The following is a 20,791-nucleotide window of genomic DNA, read 5'->3' as shown; positions in this document are numbered from 1 at the left end:
AGCAGTCACCAGTCTGGGCAGGAAGTGGTTCTGTTCCCAGCAGGGCCCGTTGGAGCTCTCCGTAGAGTTTGGTCTTTGCAGCTTCTGCCAGCATTTGTTCGCTGCAGTCCACCCAACAAAGTTCCTGAATCCCAACTGAAACATCTGAAACGAGTCATTAAAGTTTGACATCATAAAACTGAGATCAGGAAATAGAAATCATCCAAACGGTTTCAATGCAAACGTCTTCTTCCGGTGGAAAATCTGTTTTTACAGTGGCAGGATAAAATCAAAGGAAGATGAGTTTTCCTTGACCTTTAACCTCCAGATGTTGGTCGGTTTGAGTTATCCAGGTGCAAAGTCACTGCAGCAGGATGGACACGCTCTCCGTCGGTTTTACCTTGAGGAGCTTTAGGCGGATTCTTCCTCGTCTCCGTTTGTCTGCAGAGCAAACCGTCAGTGACGAAAGGTGCAGATGTTGGAGGATAAGCCGTAACTCACCTGAGTTCCTGATTGACTGATCGGACTGGTTCAGGTGGTTCTGGCTCTGTTTCTACACACTGCAGGGTTTTCAACACTGCAGGGTTTTCAACAAAAAAATCTTCAGGTCCCGACTCAGTCTGATTGGATTCCTTTGACTTTCTGAAACAATTTCCCACATGGCGGCATTTCCTGCTGAGGAGCAGGAAATGGATCCAACTCAAAGTTCCTGCTTGGCTCAGGAGATCGTCCAAAACCCATAAGGTTTATGAAAACACCACAAACTGTCGGCCCTGGAGTCCAGTTTGGTCTGAGTTCTGTTCTCAGGACGTGTTCATGTGTTTGGTTTCTGTCCTCTCCTGTTTCTGCTGGACTGGAGGTGGGAAACGCTCCAACAGCAGCAGGTTCTGACCCGGCTGGCGCTCTCACAGCCAGCATTCAGTCCACGTTTCAAGCCGTTGTCCTCTCTCCAAGCGTCATGAGTCGGAGGAGGTGATGCGACGCTGACTGCTGCAGAGAAGGGTCGACCTTTTTACATTATTATATCTTTAAGATTAACTTTTTGCTCCTTTTGTTTTATTGATTCAATAATTATTTTAAAAATCTGTGATTTTATTGAAAGCAAGAAAAAAGTCCGATTGTATTTTAAGATGTAGATGCAGAACAAAGTCAACGGTTCGGATCCGTCCCAGCCTCAGGCCTGCACACAAATCAGAAACACAATCATTTTAGCAACATCGAGCAGCTCATCACTTCTGAACGTCATTTACTGACAACAATCAGCTCAAAAAATGATTTTCTATCATGTTTCAGAAAAGCTGAACTGCAGGCGGTTTGGGTGATTAATTCAATTTAATTTAAAATGCAGAGAGAAAAAAATACAGCAGGAAGTCAGAGAGCATGAACAGGAAGTTCAACTCTTCATTGCTCACTACTGCCACCTGCTGTTGCATTTCAGCCACATCACTGAAATAAATCATAATGTTACATCACAGAGCCCATAATGAGTTCTGCAATGTTATCACAACACAGACCATGTCGTCTATTTATAGTTCTTAAATGATTCATATTTCCTCTACATATAATCTTGTTTTTTGAGCAGAAACCAGCCAGTATGGCAGGCAGTTTTACCATAAAATGAGTTTCTTCTGCCTGACTGTGTTTACGTTCCGGTTTTGATTTGACAGAAACATTTTGACTATTGTGAATGTTAATTTAAGATAATAGAGATATCTTTATAAACTAGCATGTCCAGTCAATGAATTGTGTGGCAAAATGCAGCATAATTTAAATGTTTCTGTCATTTAAACGTTCACATGTTTAATAGCATTACTAAAGATAATTACATTTTTTAACAACAAGAGGTTGTGATGTAAGGTGGGCTGATCTAAGATCAATAATCAAATCTGCTTGATCAGGTAAAATCAATTCATACTGGTTAATTTTACTGCAACTGAAAACATTTTAATAGAAGTCTGAGTTTAAAGAGAATTATATGTAAATATACAGAATATAAATCTCGTTTCCTGTTCTGCTTTTTCATGAATATTTAGCTTAAAAAAGACAAAAAGTTATAATTGTCTTCCTGTTTTAAATCAGTGTTACTTCTGTCATCAGGATATATCAAACTTCTGCTTTTCATCGGTTCCTGGCGTTCACTTTTTAACCTGCTTGGTTAATATTTATTTTTATTGTTGTCATTAAATACACACTGCAGTTCTGATTGTTGGAAAAAAAACGATGGCTCCACTTTCTGCTGCTGGATAAAAACCAGGAAGCTCAGATCCACGTTTCCACTTCCTGCCTTGTTTCTTCACATAACGCAGGAACTCATCTCACCTGAGAGCTTCTGACAGCCGAGCTGCAGTCGGCCAGTTTCTCCACGCAGGAGGAGTTACTGGAAAAACAAATAAAGCAGGAAAGTGAGAGAGAGAAAACAGGAAGTCATCGTCGCTGATCAGTTTTCTGACAGAACGATGAAGAGTCTGGAAGCTCAGGATGGAGCCTGGAGGTGAAAAGGTTTCTGGAGCTTCATGTTCCTGCTGGCAGGTGAGAAGTTTGATCTTCATCAGGAGGAAAAACCCTGGAAGCAGGAAATAAATCTGTAAATCATTTCTGAATTTAATTGACAGCAGAGTTTCCTCCTTCATCTCTGAGTTCGGACAGAAAGATGAAAGTTTGCAGGTTGATGGAAACTTGTGTTTGTAATTTCTTTGCTTTTCCTGCTGATTCCAAATAATGAGTCACATTATTATTTAAAGCATTCACTTTGTGTTAAAAATCAGAACGACCTGATTAAATGAAGCATCATTTTATAACATCTCAATATTTTGCTGTGAAATAAAAAAAAAAACAATTAACTTAATATGATTAAAATTTGATGATAATTTTCATTTGCATGACGCACCAGGAACATGTTTGATGCATTATTCTGAAAGTTAGTATTTGTAGATCAAACTGACTGATGTCAGTTATATTAACGTCCGACTTCCTGCCAGCTGTTTGCCTGGAAAAGTTCAAATCTGATTTTTACATTGAAAAGTGAAATAGCTGAAACACAAAAACAAATTATTAAAAATATAAACTCAAAACGCAACAGAATCCAAGTCCCTGAAAGTTTTTTTCTTTCTGACTGGCTCCTTTAAAGCACAGAGTGAGTAACAACAAGGCAGCCGGCCACTTCTTCACCTTTCAGTATTTCAGTATTTCCAGTTCGGTGCAGAGGAGTTGCTCCAGTGTAGATTTATTGCAACATGAACCATCAAACATCTCGTTAAAATGAGGTAAACAACCGAAACATTTTCAGTAAAATAAAGATCACATCATGTTTTCCAGGAAGTGGCTCCATCACGACTCAGATTTCATAGATATGAGGACATAAGTTGCAGATTCTTTACAACAGAAGAAGATCCTTTTCTGAAATGTCAAACGTGGTGCACAGACGGTTAGAGGAGCGTTTCCCAGCCCGGCCCTCACGGCTCCTGTTCAACTGACTGCAGTTTAACAAACGCCTGTTAATCAGATGGACTGATCAGATTTAAGACCATTACAGGTGAGCCTGGAGGCCGGAAAACACTGGTTACAGAAATATTGCTCTGTTCTCTGCGGGTTTATTCACACTTTCTACTGAAAGCGTTCTAAAGACGCAGCGATCCGTTTCAGATCCGGTTCATAATCCTGATGATTCCCTGAATGAGTCTGGCGGCAGCTCACTGTGGCTGCTGCATCTTTCTTTGACTGTAACACATTATAGGGCGTTGAGTCATAAAAATATTCCAATATGCAGCTTTATGCTACGTTGCTCCAACACCACAATTTGTCAACTTGGTTGATCAGTTTTTCACCAGTTCATCATCCTGTTGGTTTTTGGCGTTTGCATTTTTCTCTTCTTCCATCTGGTTGAGACTTTTTAACTTTACATCAGAGTCGGGAAATAAATCAAGCTGCCAGTGGAGGCGTTTTGTGACGTTAGCATGTTCCTGGTTTGAGTTGATGGAGCCGATAACAAGAAGAAGAATTTACTCAGTTTCTAACTCGCAGCACAATATCAGGGCTCACACGTTGGGGGTGCCCCTAGTGGTCACAGGACTACAACAAGTACAGCTGAAGCAGACGCAGGCGGCCCAATGGACAGCGGCGGCGTTAGATAATCATCTGAAACTCTCTGTTTCCCCAGGAGCCGCGGCCCAAACGACCCGGTACCACTTTGGATCCATTTGTGCAGTGAGAGGATCGACTGCCGTCCTGCCCTGTTCCTTCACTCCTAGGAAAGATTTCCCTCATGGAGGAAGACGGATTCCTCTGAGGATCGTCAGAGTTCTCTGGTGTAAGAACCATGAGATCTGTCAGGGAACGACTCCGTCTGTTTACGACAGCAACTCAACAGCCACAGAGTCTCGGTTTCATTACCTGGGCAACATGGAGGCAAATTGCACTCTGCAGATCAGAGACATTCAGATGGACGACAAGGGAACCTTTAGATTCAGGATGGAAGCAAATAATTCTGAGGGACATTTTACAAACCAGACTGGAGTCAAAATCTCAGTGGTTGGTAAGATCAACACGTCACATTCAGACAATAATCACAGATATTAATGCAAACTAATGACAACGTTTCACTTAGATTCGATCAGAATGCAGATAAAGAGCCCAGCAACAAATCAGAGGTCAGCAGAGGTCAAACTGTCTCCCTGCAGTGCATCACTTCTACCTGCACCTTCAAACACCTGGAGGTCACCTGGAGGAAAGATGGCCACGCCTCCAGGGAACGGCTCCGCCCTCCAGCTCGGCCCTCTGAGCGCAAAGGATTCTGGGAACTACAGCTGTGCTCTGAGGAGGAACATGGAGACCCAATCAGAGCCGTTCAGCCTGCAGGTGGAGGAAGAGGAGGAGGTGGAGGAGGAAGGTCGGTTCTGGTTGGTTCTGGTTGGTTCTGGAGACGTTTTCATCAACAGCAGCATCTAAAAACCTAGAAGATCTTTAAGAAGTTTAATGTTTTCTGAGTAAAATATTTCAAACAAAGAAAACTTAGTGGAAGGAAAAAGTGTCATACGTCATGGTGTCCTGGCATCCAGGATAAGCTCCGATTTGACAGGATTGTCATTCAAATCTTTGAAAAAATGTGTGCGATCTTCTCATGAAGCATCGCGACCGGGCCTTCCTGGATCTGGGTTTTCATTCTTGTTAACCAGAATAAAAACTTTACATGTTTTATTCAAGTTATAATAAGGTGACTTCCTGCAATAAAGCTACATAGCTGATGCAGGTAATGACCCAGAGGGGAAATGTGGCAAAGCAGGCCAGGAATCAAACCTGCGACAGCCTTATTTGGGTTGTGCTTGACGCCACAGAACCACAACACATTTTTATAGCTAAACTCTGATGTTTTCTATAAATAAAATCCTCTATAAACAGTTTAAATCATTGAGATTGAATAGAATCTGAATGGTTGTCCAGCTGCAGAGTAAGCCTGATGGAGAGAAGCTTTCTGTTTTCCAGAGTCTAACCTTCCTCTGGCTGCTGCTGGGACGTTTGGAGTCCTGCTGGTGGTCACCACCCTCATCATCCTCATCTTCATCATCAAAAGGTACCGCAGCAGTGCTAATGTGCTAATAGAGTAGCTAACGGGTTGCTAACTTTGAAAACGTTTTCTGCACTTAGCTTCCTATTTTTCCTGATCAATTCTAAAGCGATCAGGTTGACATAAGTAGATGTTTATATTCACGCTCTTATTTTGAAGTTGGTTTACTCTGTTTCTGCTCCAACAACTTATTTCAAACAAGAAACATTCAGGAATAAATAAAATAGACAGAAAAAAAACAAGATAAAAATATAAATTCAATATCTAAAAGGGATTAAAGAACATTTAAATAATAATGTAAACATTCTTCTTGAGAGTTGTCAATTTAAATTTATTCTTTAGCATTAGCCATTAGCTTCATCTAAATACCATGTTGGTGTTTTAGGTTTAGCACAGTTAGTATTTTAATTAGCAGTGGGCAAAACGGACCAGTGGATTCATCCATTATATTGTTGCCAATAAGATCTCAGCAAATTTTCTCCGGTCTCAGTTGATTTCAGTTCATTTCTTTGATGATTACGAGCTTTGATTGTCTGAGTGATTCCAGAACCTGAAGACAAACAGGAAGCTGAGTAATTAAACTTTATTTAGAAATAAATCAGTTTATTAAACCACCACCTTCTGTGATGTCATCAGAGTGGAGTTAAAAATGTTTCCACCAAATCCAAACATCAATGAGGTGAATTTTCATTTGATGAGTTCTCTCTGTGTTTCAGGAAGCGAACAGCAGCAGAAGTCCAAACGTCATGAGAGGAGACATAGAGATGAAGGTGACTTCCTGTTTGTCATCCATTCTGTGGCGATGTTAGCATATTCATGTCTTATTTTATTTATTTATTAGCCATTATTTATGGGTTGCGGGACAGGTCAGAGGTCAGGAAGAGACGATGAAGTAAAGGCAACCCAACCTGTTTCTATTTGAGACTTTAATTAATAATTAAATTATTAGATTAAGTAATTTTTTTTAATCAGCAAATGCCAGTGGAAACATGGATTCCAAGGCAAGATAGTCTACAGTGACTCAACCTTCAGCTCTGGCTGCAGCACTCAATTTTACAATTATAGTTTATTAAACCTTTTCTTAAATTTAGTTACTATATTATCAGTAACTAAATGTAACTAAGTACCTCATTACTGAGGTTCTTTGTAATTAATTCAAAAGCTAAATTAATAAAGCTGCTGCCTGGCAAACCTGCATCCAGAGTCTGCAAAGCAGTGACTTTATTCACAGTAAATTAAACTGTATGAAAAGACGTTAGCCTGGAGCTGTTAGCATGCTGAAGGGCCAGCCACAAGCTAGCTTGCTAGCATAGCTTGCTAGCATTTAGTTTACTTCCTTAGCACTAGTTTATATTGTGTTAATACTTGGACAATTTCACCGATTAAGACTGATAGTTAATTAATGAGAACATGCAGCTAAATGTGTGAATGTCAGTGTTTTGCTGACTCTGCTGGAATAACCAGAAGCCATGTTGTAAATCAAGAATCAGTCATTTGTGCATCACAATTACAGAGTCTCATTCTGAACATTGACTTTTTAAATGTTAGCGCTGCATTTAACTTAGTCATAAAATTAATCTTTCAATTATTCTGGAGATTAACTGATTATCAGATTTGTTTAAAATGGCAACATTCTACATATTTTTTATTTAACTACTTAAACCTTTTCGCAATATTTAAATTACATTCAAAGATACAAAATAGAAATAGTTTGCTTGGCAAAAATGAAATAATCAAAAGTTATTGAAGGTTGAAGATCATCAAGTCAATTGGAAATGTTGAAGCAATAAAGTAACGGGATGATAAACAGTCATAAGTTTGTTCCTGCAGCTGTAGCAGTCTGTTCCTCAGTGTTCACTTCTCTCTGCGCTCCTCAGACTGATCACATCTACAGCAGCATCCTGCCGCCGCTTCAGCAGGAAACAGGAAGTCAGAAACAGGAAGTAGGGGCTGAGGAGCTCAGCTATGCTTCGGTCCAGTTCAAACACAGCAAACTGGAAAGGTAGGACATGAAGACATGAACGACTGACTGACTGAACGACCCAACAGACTGAACGACCGACTGACTGAACGACCGACTGACTGAACGACCGACTGACTGACTGACTGACTGACTGACTGAATGACCGACTGATGAATGACCGACTGACTGACTGACTGACTGAACGACCGACTGACTGACTGACTGACTGACTGACTGACCGACTGACTGAACGACCGACTGACTGAACGACCAACTGACTGAACGACCGACTGACTGAACGACCACTGACTGACTGACTGACTGAACGACCGACTGACTGAACGACCAACAGACTGAACGACCAACTGACTGAACGACCGACTGACTGAACGACCGACTGACTGACTGACTGACTGACTGACTGAATGACCGACTGACTGAATGACCGACTGACTGACTGACTGACTGACTGACTGACTGACTGACTGAACGACCAACTGACTGAACGACCGACTGACTGAACGACCGACTGACTGACTGACTGACTGACTGACTGAACGACCGACTGACTGACTGAACGACCAACTGACTGAACGACGACTGACTGACTGAATGACCAACTGACTGAACGACCGACTGACTGAACGACCGACTGACTGACTGACTGACTGAATGACCGACCGACTGAACGACCGACTGACTGAACGACCGACTGACTGACTGAACGACTGACTGAACGACCAACTGACTGACTGACTGACTGAACGACCGACTGACTGACTGACTGACTGACTGACTGACTGACTGAACGACCAACTGACTGAACGACCGACTGACTGAACGACCGACTGACTGACTGACTGACTGACTGACTGAACGACCGACTGACTGACTGAACGACCGACTGACTGAACGACCGACTGACTGACTGAATGACCAACTGACTGAACGACCGACTGACTGAACGACCGACTGACTGACTGACTGACTGAATGACCGACCGACTGAACGACCGACTGACTGAACGACCGACTGACTGACTGAACGACCGACTGACTGAACGACCAACTGACTGACTGACTGACTGACTGAACGACCGACTGACTGACTGACTGACTGACGACTGACTGAACGACCGACTGACTGACTGACTGACTGACTGAACGACCGACTGACTGAACGACCGACTGACTGAACGACCGACTGACTGACTGAACGACCGACTGACTGAACGACCAACTGACTGAACGACCAACTGACTGACTGACTGACTGAACGACCGACTGACTGAACGACCGACTGACTGACTGAACGACCAACTGACTGAACGACCGACTGACTGAACGACCGACTGACTGACTGACTGACTGACTGAATGACTGACTGAATGACCGACTGACTGACTGACTGACTGACTGACTGACTGACTGAACGACCAACTGACTGAACGACCGACTGACTGAACGACCGACTGACTGACTGACTGACTGACTGACTGACTGAATGACTGACTGACTGAATGACCCGACTGACTGACCGACTGACTGACTGACTGACTGACTGACTGACTGACTGACTGACTGACTGACTGACTGAACGACCGACTGACTGAACGACTGACTGAGTGAACGACAGAAAAAAAGCCGACTCTAGTACTGAGTAGCTGATCAAATTATCAATCTTTTAATATTTAAAAATTACATCATCAGACAGACCAAAATATAAATTATATAAATTTTTGTGTATTTAAAAAATGTAAATAATGATTCATATACGTTACAAAAAAATATCAAAATCAGGTAAAAGACAATTGTTCAAATCAGTTTCTTTCAATAGAAAACTTGAGAAACTTGAACAGAAACTGAGTCTGGTGAAGTTTGGTTCTCATTCGGTGGGTAGAAAGTCCAGAAATTTTACTGAAGTAAGAATTCCTTTTCTTTATTAACTTTTTGAAAATTTTAGGAGTATTTTTACTCGTTACGACCCGAGTCTGGGTGATGATCATGTGATCTCCAGGTTTCATGAGTGAAACTTTAATCTTTGATCTGGAGCAACACTTTGCAGCGGTTCTGATCCGGTTGTAATCCTGCAGGGAGCTGAGACACTTTTATATTTATAACTTCTTATTTTTTATTTATTCTGTGCAGAAAAGCAGAAGAAGAACCGGATCCGACCATCTACTCTTCGGTAGCCACCAGAGGATGAGGTCACGACCCGTGACCTCCCATTTCAGTGTGGCTGTGCTGAATCCACCGACAACACCTTCTGGTTTCTGTTAGAGCTGTGCTGCAGATTAGACTCACATGGATTCTCTTTATTTATCCTCCATCCTGCTGCAGCCGAAGCTTAACTGTTTCTGTGTGAGAAACCGGGTCAGAACCGAAGGAATCACGATGCTCAAGCTGAGCAGAAATATTTAACAGGCAGTGTTAGAAACTGGATGGCATATAAATAATGTCAGAAAAGAAATTATGCTGCAGAAAAACAAAACAAAACAACCTTTAAATGTGACCCACTTCCTGTGGTTTAACTTTTATTTCTGAAATCTGTAAATATTTTCAAGCATAACTAGAGACTGTATAGAGTATGTAACTAGTACACAATGACATAATAATCTAAAAAGATATTTACAATGTGCAGCAAATCTATCCTAACCAGTATTTTTGTTGCTAAAAGCTCACAGCTACGGTGGCCTACAGGTTCAAACGAGTTACAAATACATAAATAATGAAAACTCACAAAAAAACAATAAATAAAACCAGGAGCAGGATAAAAGCTCCAGACCACTAGGGGGAGTCTGGAGTCGGTAATATTCGCTAAACATGCTGCTTTTCTGGAATGTTGTAAAAGACATGAAATGTGACGTTTTCTTTCTTCCACCTACTTTCTGCTGGTCCTCCCGTCTTTATTGAGGCTATGTTCTCACATGTTTTGATGTTCGACTCCCCCTAGTGGTTTGGACGATTTTCTTTTTGTGCAGAGTGTTTTGTAGAATTTGATATTTGTTTTGTTTTTTACTATTTGTTTAGTTTTTACTTTATTTCTATTTCCCAGCTGCAACGTGTTTTTTTCTTGGTTGCATTTTTCTGTTGCATTTGGTTTGTTTGTGTTTTGAAGTTTGATCATTTTATCTTGTTGGTTTACAAGGCAGAACATCTGAATTTACACTCTGATTAAATTAAACTGTTTAATTTAAACACAGTTTAATATTATTCTGTGTTAAATTAACCAGATGTATCATAATCTGGTTACTGATTATGATAAGTACGATAATTTATTTAGGAGAATCAAAGTACAGTGATCTGAATACAAACTTTTAATTTGTAAACTAAAATTAAAAAACATTTAACCTCACTATACAATTATGCTCTAGTTTGTGTTGATCTGCCTCTTAATATCCTAATAAGATTTTATACATGAGACAAAATGTAATGATCCTTATTTTAAGCAGTTTTAGACCCTCAGATGCAGTTAATTTAACCACCATTTGAGGCTGCATGCGCTTTTTAAGCAATTATACTTTGAAAGTTATTGCAAGAACAAAAATTCAGAGATACGTATTAAAAATGTATTCATGTTTTAGGCATCAGTGACATGTTTTCTGAAAACTGGTCTGTGGACAAAAATAACTTGAATGAACTTGTTCCTGGTTTCATTGTGGAGAAACTCTGCTGAAATGCAAAATACTCAACAAACTGGGCCGTTTCATAACTTCCTTCTCTTTTAGCATCACAGTGAAACTCTAAAATGTAAATTTAGTGTTTGTGAAACCGAGTCGTGTGTATCACAAGACAGCAATTGCACAACTTTATCTCTTGAGACAAGAAGAGGAGGAAGTTCTCTGACCATTCTGGTTGCAGGAAGAAACCTGGTGCCAGTTCCTGCACTGACTGTGAATTATCAGGAAGAAACATTGTGATCATTCGTCTCTGCAGGTTTTATTTGATGTAGCCGGAGGAGCAGGGAGTCATTGAGTCATCACTGCGTTATAAAATCGGAAACAGATTAAAAAATAAGCAGAAGGAAAAGAAATGAATGATTTCAGCTATTTTTCTTATATTCTGCCTTAAATAATCAGTGTTTGTCTCTTTTTTTACCACTTCTGCAGAGTTCTTGGTTTAGAAGCTCATTTCTAACACAAGAACATTTGTGGACAAATGTTTGAATCGTCTCCAAACGGAATATTTTGCGTGTCTACTGAGTTTTTGAGATTAAACTTTTCAATTAAATTTGAGTTATTTTATATGTAGATTTGTGAATGCAACATATGCAGCTAACTGCTCTCAGTTCTTCCTTTTACTGTTTATTTGTTTATTAATTATATGATTTTAAAACATTATTCATGTCATAGGAGAAGTTGTTTTTATATATATATTTGGTTAATTATCCATACATTCTGTGTTGTTCAGGTTGAAATTATTTCATTTAATTTTCTTTGCAATGATTTTATTATGTCTTCTTTACTTGAATTTAATGATTTCTGATGTTTCACATTTGAATTTATTTCAATAGAATCACATGCAATTTGCACAGATTATTTGAGTTTTACTAAGACTATTTTATTTTATTTTATTTTATTTTATTTTTTTTTTTATTTTATTTTATTTTATTTTATTTTATTTTATTTTATTTTATTTTATTTTATTTTGGTAGCCACCGGTGGAGAACAGCGCTGCTTTCCGGTGTTAAAGTTCACCTTCCGGTTGAAAAAGATGGCGGCCCCGACGAGTTGTTTTGCTGGGAAGGAGACTGGGGTTTACCGTCTGTCAGCACCGACTGCCTGGTGGTTCTGGTGAGGGTTCGGTCGCTGGTGGTCGGTGTCGGTTCGCCGGCTGCTTGTCGGTTCTGGTACCGAAAGGCGGGTTCAATCCTGCAGCCGAACCGCTGAATGAGCCTCTGGCTCAATAGACTGGCTGATTTTAAACGTGATCTAATGGTTTATTTTAACGAATAAAACAGCCGCAGCAGCTTTTCTGTCTTCCAGTGGGAAATTAAAACCAGTTAATATTAAAATAACTCGGTTAACTGCAAATCACGTGGTCTTTGGTACTTTTGAAAGTTTTTAATACAAATGCAACCAACGTTAATATTCAAAAGCTTGGATTTTCTGAACCTGGAAGATTTTTTCCCCTTTTATTCGTTTTGATCACTGGAACCAAAAGAAAATAAAATCAACCTAATTGTTGCTTTAATCATCGTTTGGTTGGTCGTAGCTTTGAAATCTGTAGAAAAACTGCAAATATGTTTATTGTTTATGTGTCAGTTTGTCCTGACAAAGCTTCCTGTGTTCATCCTGAAGTATTCGGGATGATTTATATCCTCATTTTCATCTGGATGTTCATGAATATTGTGTAATTCTGCGGATGACCAGCAGGTGGCAGCAAACTGCTGGAAAGTGTTGGAAGTTTTAGTTTCTAAATATTTTCTCTTCCAGTTCAGCATAAATTAAAAGCATTAAGCAGTTGCAGAAAGCTCCCTTTCAGTTCAGACGTCCAGTTTCTGCATGTTTCTGTGTTTCTGCTGCAGGTTGAACTCAGACAGTAATTGGTTAATAAATGAACTTCCCTGGAGTCTGATTGGTTCGTCTGCTTTCAGTAAACTCTGCAGCCTTAAGAAACCAGCAGAACTTTAAAATCGTTTTCTTATATCAGACTGACAGATCAGATGATGACGACCACCCAGAATGCTTTGCGTCTGCAGACCGCGCTGAGGGATTAAACCTGATCCAAACATGTTGGCTTCATATCAGTTAGCGGAGCAGCAGTGCATGCTGGGTAATGACGCTGATGGGAAGCCAGTTACTGAGTCACAGCTGACAGTGGGCTCACGCTTGGAGAAGGCGGGGCTTCAGCCCCCCTGTGCCGTGACCAGGCGCCCCCTGCTGGACGGACGCTGTGATGTCCCACCCTGTCTAAACACTTAAACGTCACGCAACGTCCAGGCGAGTTTTACTGCAGGAGCTTCTCATCAGCAAACTGACTTTACCTCCTGCCTGGGAACGCTGGAGCAGAACCAGAACCCAGAGGAATAGCAGAACCCAGAAGAGGAGCAGAACCCAGAGGAGGAGCAGCAGAACCCAGAGGAGGAGGAGCAGAAACCCAGAGGAATAGCAGAACCAGACCCAGAGGAATAGCAGAACCCAGAAAAGGAGCAGAACCCAGAGGAGGAGGAGCAGAACCCAGAGGAGGAGCAGCAGAACAGAGGAGGAGCAGCAGAACCCAGAGGAGGAGCAGCAGAACCCAGAGGAGGAGCAGCAGAACCCAGAGGAGGAGCAGCAGAACCAGAGGAGGAGGAGCAGAACCCAGAGGAGGAGCAGAACCCAGAGGAGGAGCAGAACCCAGAGGAGGAGAGTAGAACCCAGAGGAGGAGGAGCAGAACCAGAGGAGGAGGAGCAGAACCCAGAGGAGGAGTAGAACCCAGAGGAGGAGCAGGAACCCAGAGGAGGAGGAGCAGAACCCAGAGGAGGAGCAGAACCCAGGAGGAGCAGAACCCAGAGGAGGAGCAGAACCCAGAGGAGGAGTAGAACCCAGAGGAGGAGCAGAACCCAGAGGAGGAGGAGCAGAACCCAGAGGAGGAGCAGAACCCAGAGGAGGAGCAGAACCCAGAGGAGGAGCAGAACCCAGAGGAGGAGTAGAACCCAGAGGAGGAGGAGCAGAACTTCTGATCCATATGCAGCTCCACTTCGCTCACATCCAGCTGGTGGAATAAAATCTCCTCAGTTTTATGAGGAAATTCCTCCTCATTTTTTCTGGTTGTAAAACCGAGTGAGGCTCCCGACTGGCAGCCAGTTTTTTATGCAGCTTTTACTTCCAGAAGCTCTGAGTCACGTTTTACTGTAAGTGTCTGTCTGAAAGCTGCTTTTGGTCCCGTCGGATCGACCTGCAGAGGAACCGAAAGGCGGCGTTAAGCACAAACAGCCTGAATGAGAGAACTCATGCGAATAAAATTTAATCAGCAGCAGATTCTGGAACGTTTTCCAGATGCTTGCATCATGTCTCAGGCAGTTTAACAGAAACCCACACATCCCGACATGAGGAGAGCTTTGTTCCTGGCGTCTGCAGAGATCATGTACTCTGGTTCCTGAAGCTGCTTCAGCTGCTGATTTCTGCTGCAGCTAAATTAAAAAGAGTTTCTGTCTGAAGGAGAGAACAGCCATTATCCATCTGGGGCTCTTCAAAAGATTTTCCTAGAAAAACATCAACTTTTTTTTTAATAATTTCAGTTTTCACAGATGTAACAAATATTGATGATTTTTATGACTTTAACTCTTAAAGAGTGACTAAACCCCCAAATATTCCTGTTTTTGACCATTTTGTTGAAATGGTAGTTGTTTGTGGTCAAAAGAAAAGTTGCTTGATTTGGTAGCTGCTTTTGGAAAATAAAAAATGTAAACTGGAGCAGGAGGTTAAACTGCTGCAGTAACGATGTTTCTCTGATTCCTGTCGTTCTGCAGGCGTACGCTCAGTTCGCCGGCGCGCCGCTGAAGCTGAGAAAGATCTGCAACCCCTGGCGGAGTCCCGGCGGTGAGTCGGATCGCTGCAGCTCCGCTTCACTCCCCCGGAAATATCACCCAAAACTTCTCACACTTTACTGCTTCCCATGGTTTCACCAGGCTCTCTTCCTGCTCTGAGGACCAATCAGAACGAGACTCTGTCCCGCCCCTCTGACATCATCATCTACCTCAGGAAAACAGGTGAACAACTGAACAAAGAAAATAACTGATTTATTGTTTTAAATGAGTAGTTCAGGTAAATTTCACCTGGATTTATGGTTGTTGACACAACTTTTGCAACAATGACATTTTAAAACCAGATACATTTAGAGTGAAACTTTGGACTGAACATGACGTCCAGCCAGTCGCTCATTTGCATCTTTTATTTTTAATCATAATTAGCAGATATTATAAAAGGAGCTAAATAATCTCATTAGTGTAACAAAACCTTACTAAGTGTTTTCCTACTGCAAATATCTACACTGGAAAAAATACAAAACCAACAAGGAATCCTTTAATATCGATTTTTAAAAAGTTTTCTTCCACTGACAGTTTTTTGCTTCTAACAGGATATGTTTCCTGGCTTTGAGTGGAAATCTGCCAGTGAAACTGGGGCTTTTTATCTGCAGTAACAGTTGGCGTTTCATCAGATCTGGTTATCGGCCTCAGTGGCTTCAGCTGGGATCAGCCGCAGCTGGAAGACATTACCCAGCATGCTCTGGGGCGCGCTCGCTGCGGTAGGTTGTCCAGAAACCGCAGGAGCTGCAGGAGGAGCAAACTGCGGTCTTCACGCTCGGCTGCAGCTTTTAAACCATCAGTCACGTTTCTGGTTTCCGACCGCAGCTTCATCCCAGCGCTGACGTTTGGTGGCTCTTTGGTCTTGTCATGTTGGTTTCAGAGTAACTTCATGTCCTCACGGTAGTGAAGGAACATGGAAATGGATCCAACCAGAATCTGCAGACCTATAAACTCTCCAACAATAAGACACACATGCAGAGCTTCAGACTGGACCAGAACCAGAACCAGAACTGTGCTCCTGTTTGAGTGAAGCTGCAGCAATCACAGCTGAACTTGTCCAGAACTTCCTGCTGCAGTTTGTCTCCTTTAGTTTACATCAGAATCAGAAAAATAGTCTTTTAATCTTAATGGGTTTTATTCATTCTGGGAATATAAAGGTTAAGAATAATTAGAGTCAGACAGTTTTTATATTTGTCATTAAAAGTTTTGCCTTTACATACGCCTCAATGTGAATCTGGTAATTTATTCTGTCAATAAATTAACAGAAGTGAAATTAGTGAACAAATATTGAATTTATCTGTAATATCGAGTTACACCACAGGGTGGCAGTGCATCTTCTTCACTTTGCTGTCCTGATATATATGAAGAAGAGGATGAGCGCCTTTTATTAGTTCTAGGTTAATAACATCCACCAAATACATGGAAGAGATTCCTCTGAAGTTTTTATCGTCGACTGTCTGAATTTCCACCAACCAGTTTTTGTAATTAATATTTGAAGGTGAAATAATTTACCGCTTCAGCATTTCATGCTGCTAATTCGTCAAGCGCCAGTTTAGCACGGACTGCTACTGCATTTCAGGTTGATTTGCTACATGTCATGTTTTATGTTCATATGTAGTGATAAACTTTGTTGAACATTCTGTAAGTTATATTGCATTAACTGTTGTTGTAAACTGTTTTAGAGCCGTTTAGTTATTTAGTGACAAAAAGAAAACGGTGGAAGCAGAAAAATCCAAGATGGAGAATATAAAGTGTTTATGAGTTGAGTTGTTGGTTTGGTTGTTTGTCTGTAATCATGACTCAATGATAATAATAAGTGTCTTTTTGTGTTTGATAATTTGTTCATTTAAATGAGTTAAAATAGTTTTTATTTTATTGAGCAGCTAGTTTGAAATGTTGGTTTGTATATTTCAGTTAGAGGCTATTCCAAAGTAAGTCAGGAAAACTTTATTAAAAAGTTTACAGCTTGGACATTTCACACATCTCCTCCCGGTTTGTGTTTCCTCAGAAGTTCAATGCAGACTTTGACCTGTCGGCTAAAGAAGGAGCCGACAGCCTGGCCTTCATCTCTCTGCTGGAGGAGAAGCTCATGCCGGCGCTGGTAAGACGGCTGGTTTCCCCCAAACCTCTGCGTCCCGTCCTGAACCTGCTCACCAACCCGCGGCTCGGACTTCCTCCCGCAGATCTACACCTTCTGGGTGGAGCCGAAGAACTACGTGGAGGTGACCCGCCGCTGGTACGCCGAGCACATGACGTTCCCCCTGAACTTCTTCCTGCCGGGCCGGATGCAGAGCTGGCAGCTGGAGAAGCTGCGGCTGCTGAGGGGAGACGAGCTCCTGGAGGCTGGGGAGGAGCTGGAGAAGGAGGTGAGACCAGGCTGGAGCTTCCCAGCAGCTTAAAGGGCCGGCATCTTGTAAAATCCACCTTCCTGGGCTTTCCATCGTGTTAGAAAGTTATTTTCTCATCGTAAACAAACCAGAGTGTTGCCTTGATTCTTTACTGCCTGTTCAAGAAGTCCTTAATCTGTATGGCAACGATTCAGCTGTGGAAACGCCTGGGTGGACGTAGCCCCGCCTTCGAAGATAAAGCTCCACCCCTGCTCAGTTCCTTAAGACTAGCCAGCAGCAATTAGCAAACATCTGGTGGAACTGCTGAGCCCATTAGAGGAGCTGCTGCTTCTCTAAGAGCAACCTGGTAGAAATGTTAAAGGGTTAATAGAGGAGCCATGTTGGGATGACTTCCTGGAGGCGGAGCTTCAGGAAAAGCAGGAGTTCTTAAAGAAACAGGACCAATTTCAAAGACGTTAAATCTGGAAATAAAATTTCTTTCAAATTCAATTTTATACATGTACAGGAAATTATTTATTTGTATCTTTTAATGTATTTCTGTAACTATGTAAAATAAGTTTGATAAAAAAATTATCCTGCAGATTTTAATTTATTATTAATCTGGTTTATTTTAATATAATCTCAGGTCAGCTACATTCTCTCCATCTTGAATCCTTTGAGGTCAAAGGTCGGTCTAGGTTCTGAGAGGTTTTTCTCTCTGTGACTCAGATTTCCTGTTTTATTCGTTCTCAACTATTTCCTTCAAATGGTTCTGTTCCGGTTCTGGTGATGTTTGGAGCCTCCTTGTTTTGGACCGGGAGTTCCCATCAGAACCAGGCGTTGAGGCTCATGTTAGTGGTGGAGTTGTTGCTCTGAGTTCTGGTTTGGACTTGTGTTTTCCAGCTGTACCGGACGCTGCAGAGTGCATGGACCTCCTGTCGCAGAGACTCGGCTCACACAAGTTCTTCTTCGGAGACTCGTAAGTTCTGCAGATTTTCCATGTCTGACCTCAGAGTGAAATTTAAAACGATTATTAAAGTGAATCTTTCCAGACGTACTGCGACCTGAAAAAGATTTCTACCAAGTTTTATTATGTACTATGTGTTGTTGCATCAAGCAGTGTCATGCAGTGGATGAGTTGTGTTAGCATTTAATGCTAACATGCCAGTTGCCCCACTAGCCTAGCAGCTAACAGTTAACTGTTGTGTGTGATGAGTCCACCAGGGGCGCACGGGCTACAGATGCTAGCTAACAGTCCAGTGAGTCAAATAGTCTATTTTTAATTCTTTAACTAAAGTGACAGTTATTCATAAAGAGAATTAGAACATGGCCTACCAAAATGACAGCAAAAGGTATTTGAATTACTGTAAATTACTTTGCTGACGTATATTTTAAGAATAACCAGTAAATATTTCTTCCAACGGTACGGATCGACAATATCAGCCTTCCAGCATTGCTGCTTTGGGCGTGATTTGCATGAATTATGGTGGAAATAATAATGCCTTTTTGTTTAAGTGAGTTATGTCATATTTTTTATTTATTTTAGCTTGCAGTAAGCATGAAACTGGCCAGATTTTACCTTCAGTTGGAGCCCATTCTTCAATAAATCATCAGAAGCTTTATTGAAAAAGGGTCATGTGCAGCTCACACATCAACGCTGCCGTTTCTGTTGTCTCTTTTCCCTGCAGGCCTTCGTCTCTGGACGCCTATGTCTTCGGCCACCTGGCTCCCATCCTGAAGTGCAGACTTCCCAACGGAAAGCTGCAGCAGCACCTGAAGTCCCTGGACAACCTGAGCGACTTTTGCTCCAACATCCTGCTGCTCTACTTCCCCAGAGACGGCCGAGGTGAGCAACATCTGGCAGCATCTGCAGGAAAACGCTCCACAAGTCACTTCTAAAATTATGGAGGTTGGGTTGAAATGACTTCATATAAACTGTGTCTGTAAACAGATGAGCTCAGTGACAGAGGAGGAAAATCTGCTGCAGGGAAACATGGAGTCACAGAAAGAAAATAAAGCATTTTAAAGATTTACCTTCAGCATGAGAAATATTTAAAATATATATATAAAAAGTAAATTGTCATAAAAATATCTTATAAATTAAACATTTGATTATGTATTTAATGAATTGATTAAATTAATTATGTAAATGACATTACTATTTTAATATACAAATTAAATAAAAATTATGTAGTCTCATCAAAATTTTATGCAAATGTACAATTTTCAAATATTTAAACATGTTTAAATATTAATTATAATAATAAAATGTTATTATACATTTTGCATTAATAAATTAAAACAAATATAATATGTAAATGAGAAATATTTTAAATATCTAACAAAATTCCAGATTTATTTGTTTTATTGAAAACTAATAAGAACTTCAGTTATTGGTGGAATTGTTGTAAAAATGAAGTGGAGAATCTGAAATATTTCTGGAACACATTAATGACTACATGAGCGCATTGCAGCTGTTCAAAGCGTTGATGTGAAGCCACAGCTGATAATCCTGCGGATTGATCTCTTCTCTGCCGCAGAGCCGTCGGCCCAGAAAGCGCCGATGGCGCCGGAGTCCGGAGACTTCGACCACGTCCCCAACAAGCGCAGGAAGCAGTTTCTGTCGGCTCTGTTTGCGCTGGGCGCCATGCTGGGCTACGCCCTGCTGACCGGGATGGTGTCCATCCAACACGGCCACCAGGAGGCGCTGGAGGAGCCGCCGGACCCGGAGCACATCGGGGCCCACGAAGAAGAAGGAGACGGCTGAGGAAAACGAAGGACGGTACGGGACTGAAAAAGCAGAACTTTTCCAGGTTCACCGCCGCGGAGACATGTGAATCGGAAATAATTTATGAGCCTGGCGCGGGCAGGAAGCGGGTCAGAACAGGAAATAAAGATTTTCAACCCACTGCAGCTTCATCTGAGCAATGTTTGAAAACATGAATCACTTCCTTTCAGGAAGATCCTGGGTTTGCTGGATTACATCTTTCATGTTTCTGCTTTTCACTAAAATCAGATTACAGCACAAATCTATAAATTCAGATTTAACTTTTAGAAATGTTCAGCTCCTGTTTGAGAAATTAAAATGAAAACATTCCTGTAATCTGAAAAAAATAATTAAACTTTCCAGTTTGCTAACCAGAGTATAAAATGAAGTTTCATCTCAGTGCTGAAATATAAGTTGCAATTATTGAATTTTACTAATTAAGTTTTTCAGTTACATTCCAGCAGGTATTTGTCATATTTGACGCTGCTGTTTTAAAAAGCCTTGAAACTCACTTAGATATTTGCAGAAATCCTGTCAGAAGATGAAGAAAAACTGAGCGAAGAGCAATAATTAGTGTTAAATATTTAACTTACTGACTAAATATTTGAAGCTACATTATTATTAATTGGTAATTAAATATTTAGATCTAAAAAAATATTTACTTAGCAAAGTTTGCGAGCCAAAA

The 20,791-nt window shown here is 41.2% G+C and overlaps 1 protein-coding gene across 1 annotated transcript; it reads left to right on the top strand.

Annotated features, from left to right (window-relative positions):
- The first annotated feature begins 10,759 nt into the window (after positions 1-10,759).
- Positions 10,760-20,192, top strand: LOC129380004 (metaxin-1-like). Its single transcript, XM_055060970.1, is given in 11 exon segments — positions 10,760-10,766; positions 12,156-12,218; positions 12,221-12,294; positions 14,956-15,025; positions 15,115-15,191; positions 17,018-17,113; positions 17,196-17,378; positions 18,243-18,249; positions 18,252-18,318; positions 19,028-19,185; positions 19,880-20,192. Coding segments are annotated over 11 exon segments (1,029 nt in total). The 3' UTR covers positions 20,107-20,192.
- The last annotated feature ends 599 nt before the right edge of the window (positions 20,193-20,791 follow it).

The sequence above is a fragment of the Poeciliopsis prolifica genome, unplaced genomic scaffold (assembly GCF_027474105.1).
Source record: "Poeciliopsis prolifica strain line A6 unplaced genomic scaffold, Auburn_PproV2 SCAFFOLD063, whole genome shotgun sequence".
In the NCBI taxonomy this organism is placed as follows: Eukaryota; Metazoa; Chordata; class Actinopteri; order Cyprinodontiformes; family Poeciliidae; genus Poeciliopsis; species Poeciliopsis prolifica.
This window is presented reverse-complemented; position numbering and strand designations above follow the sequence as displayed.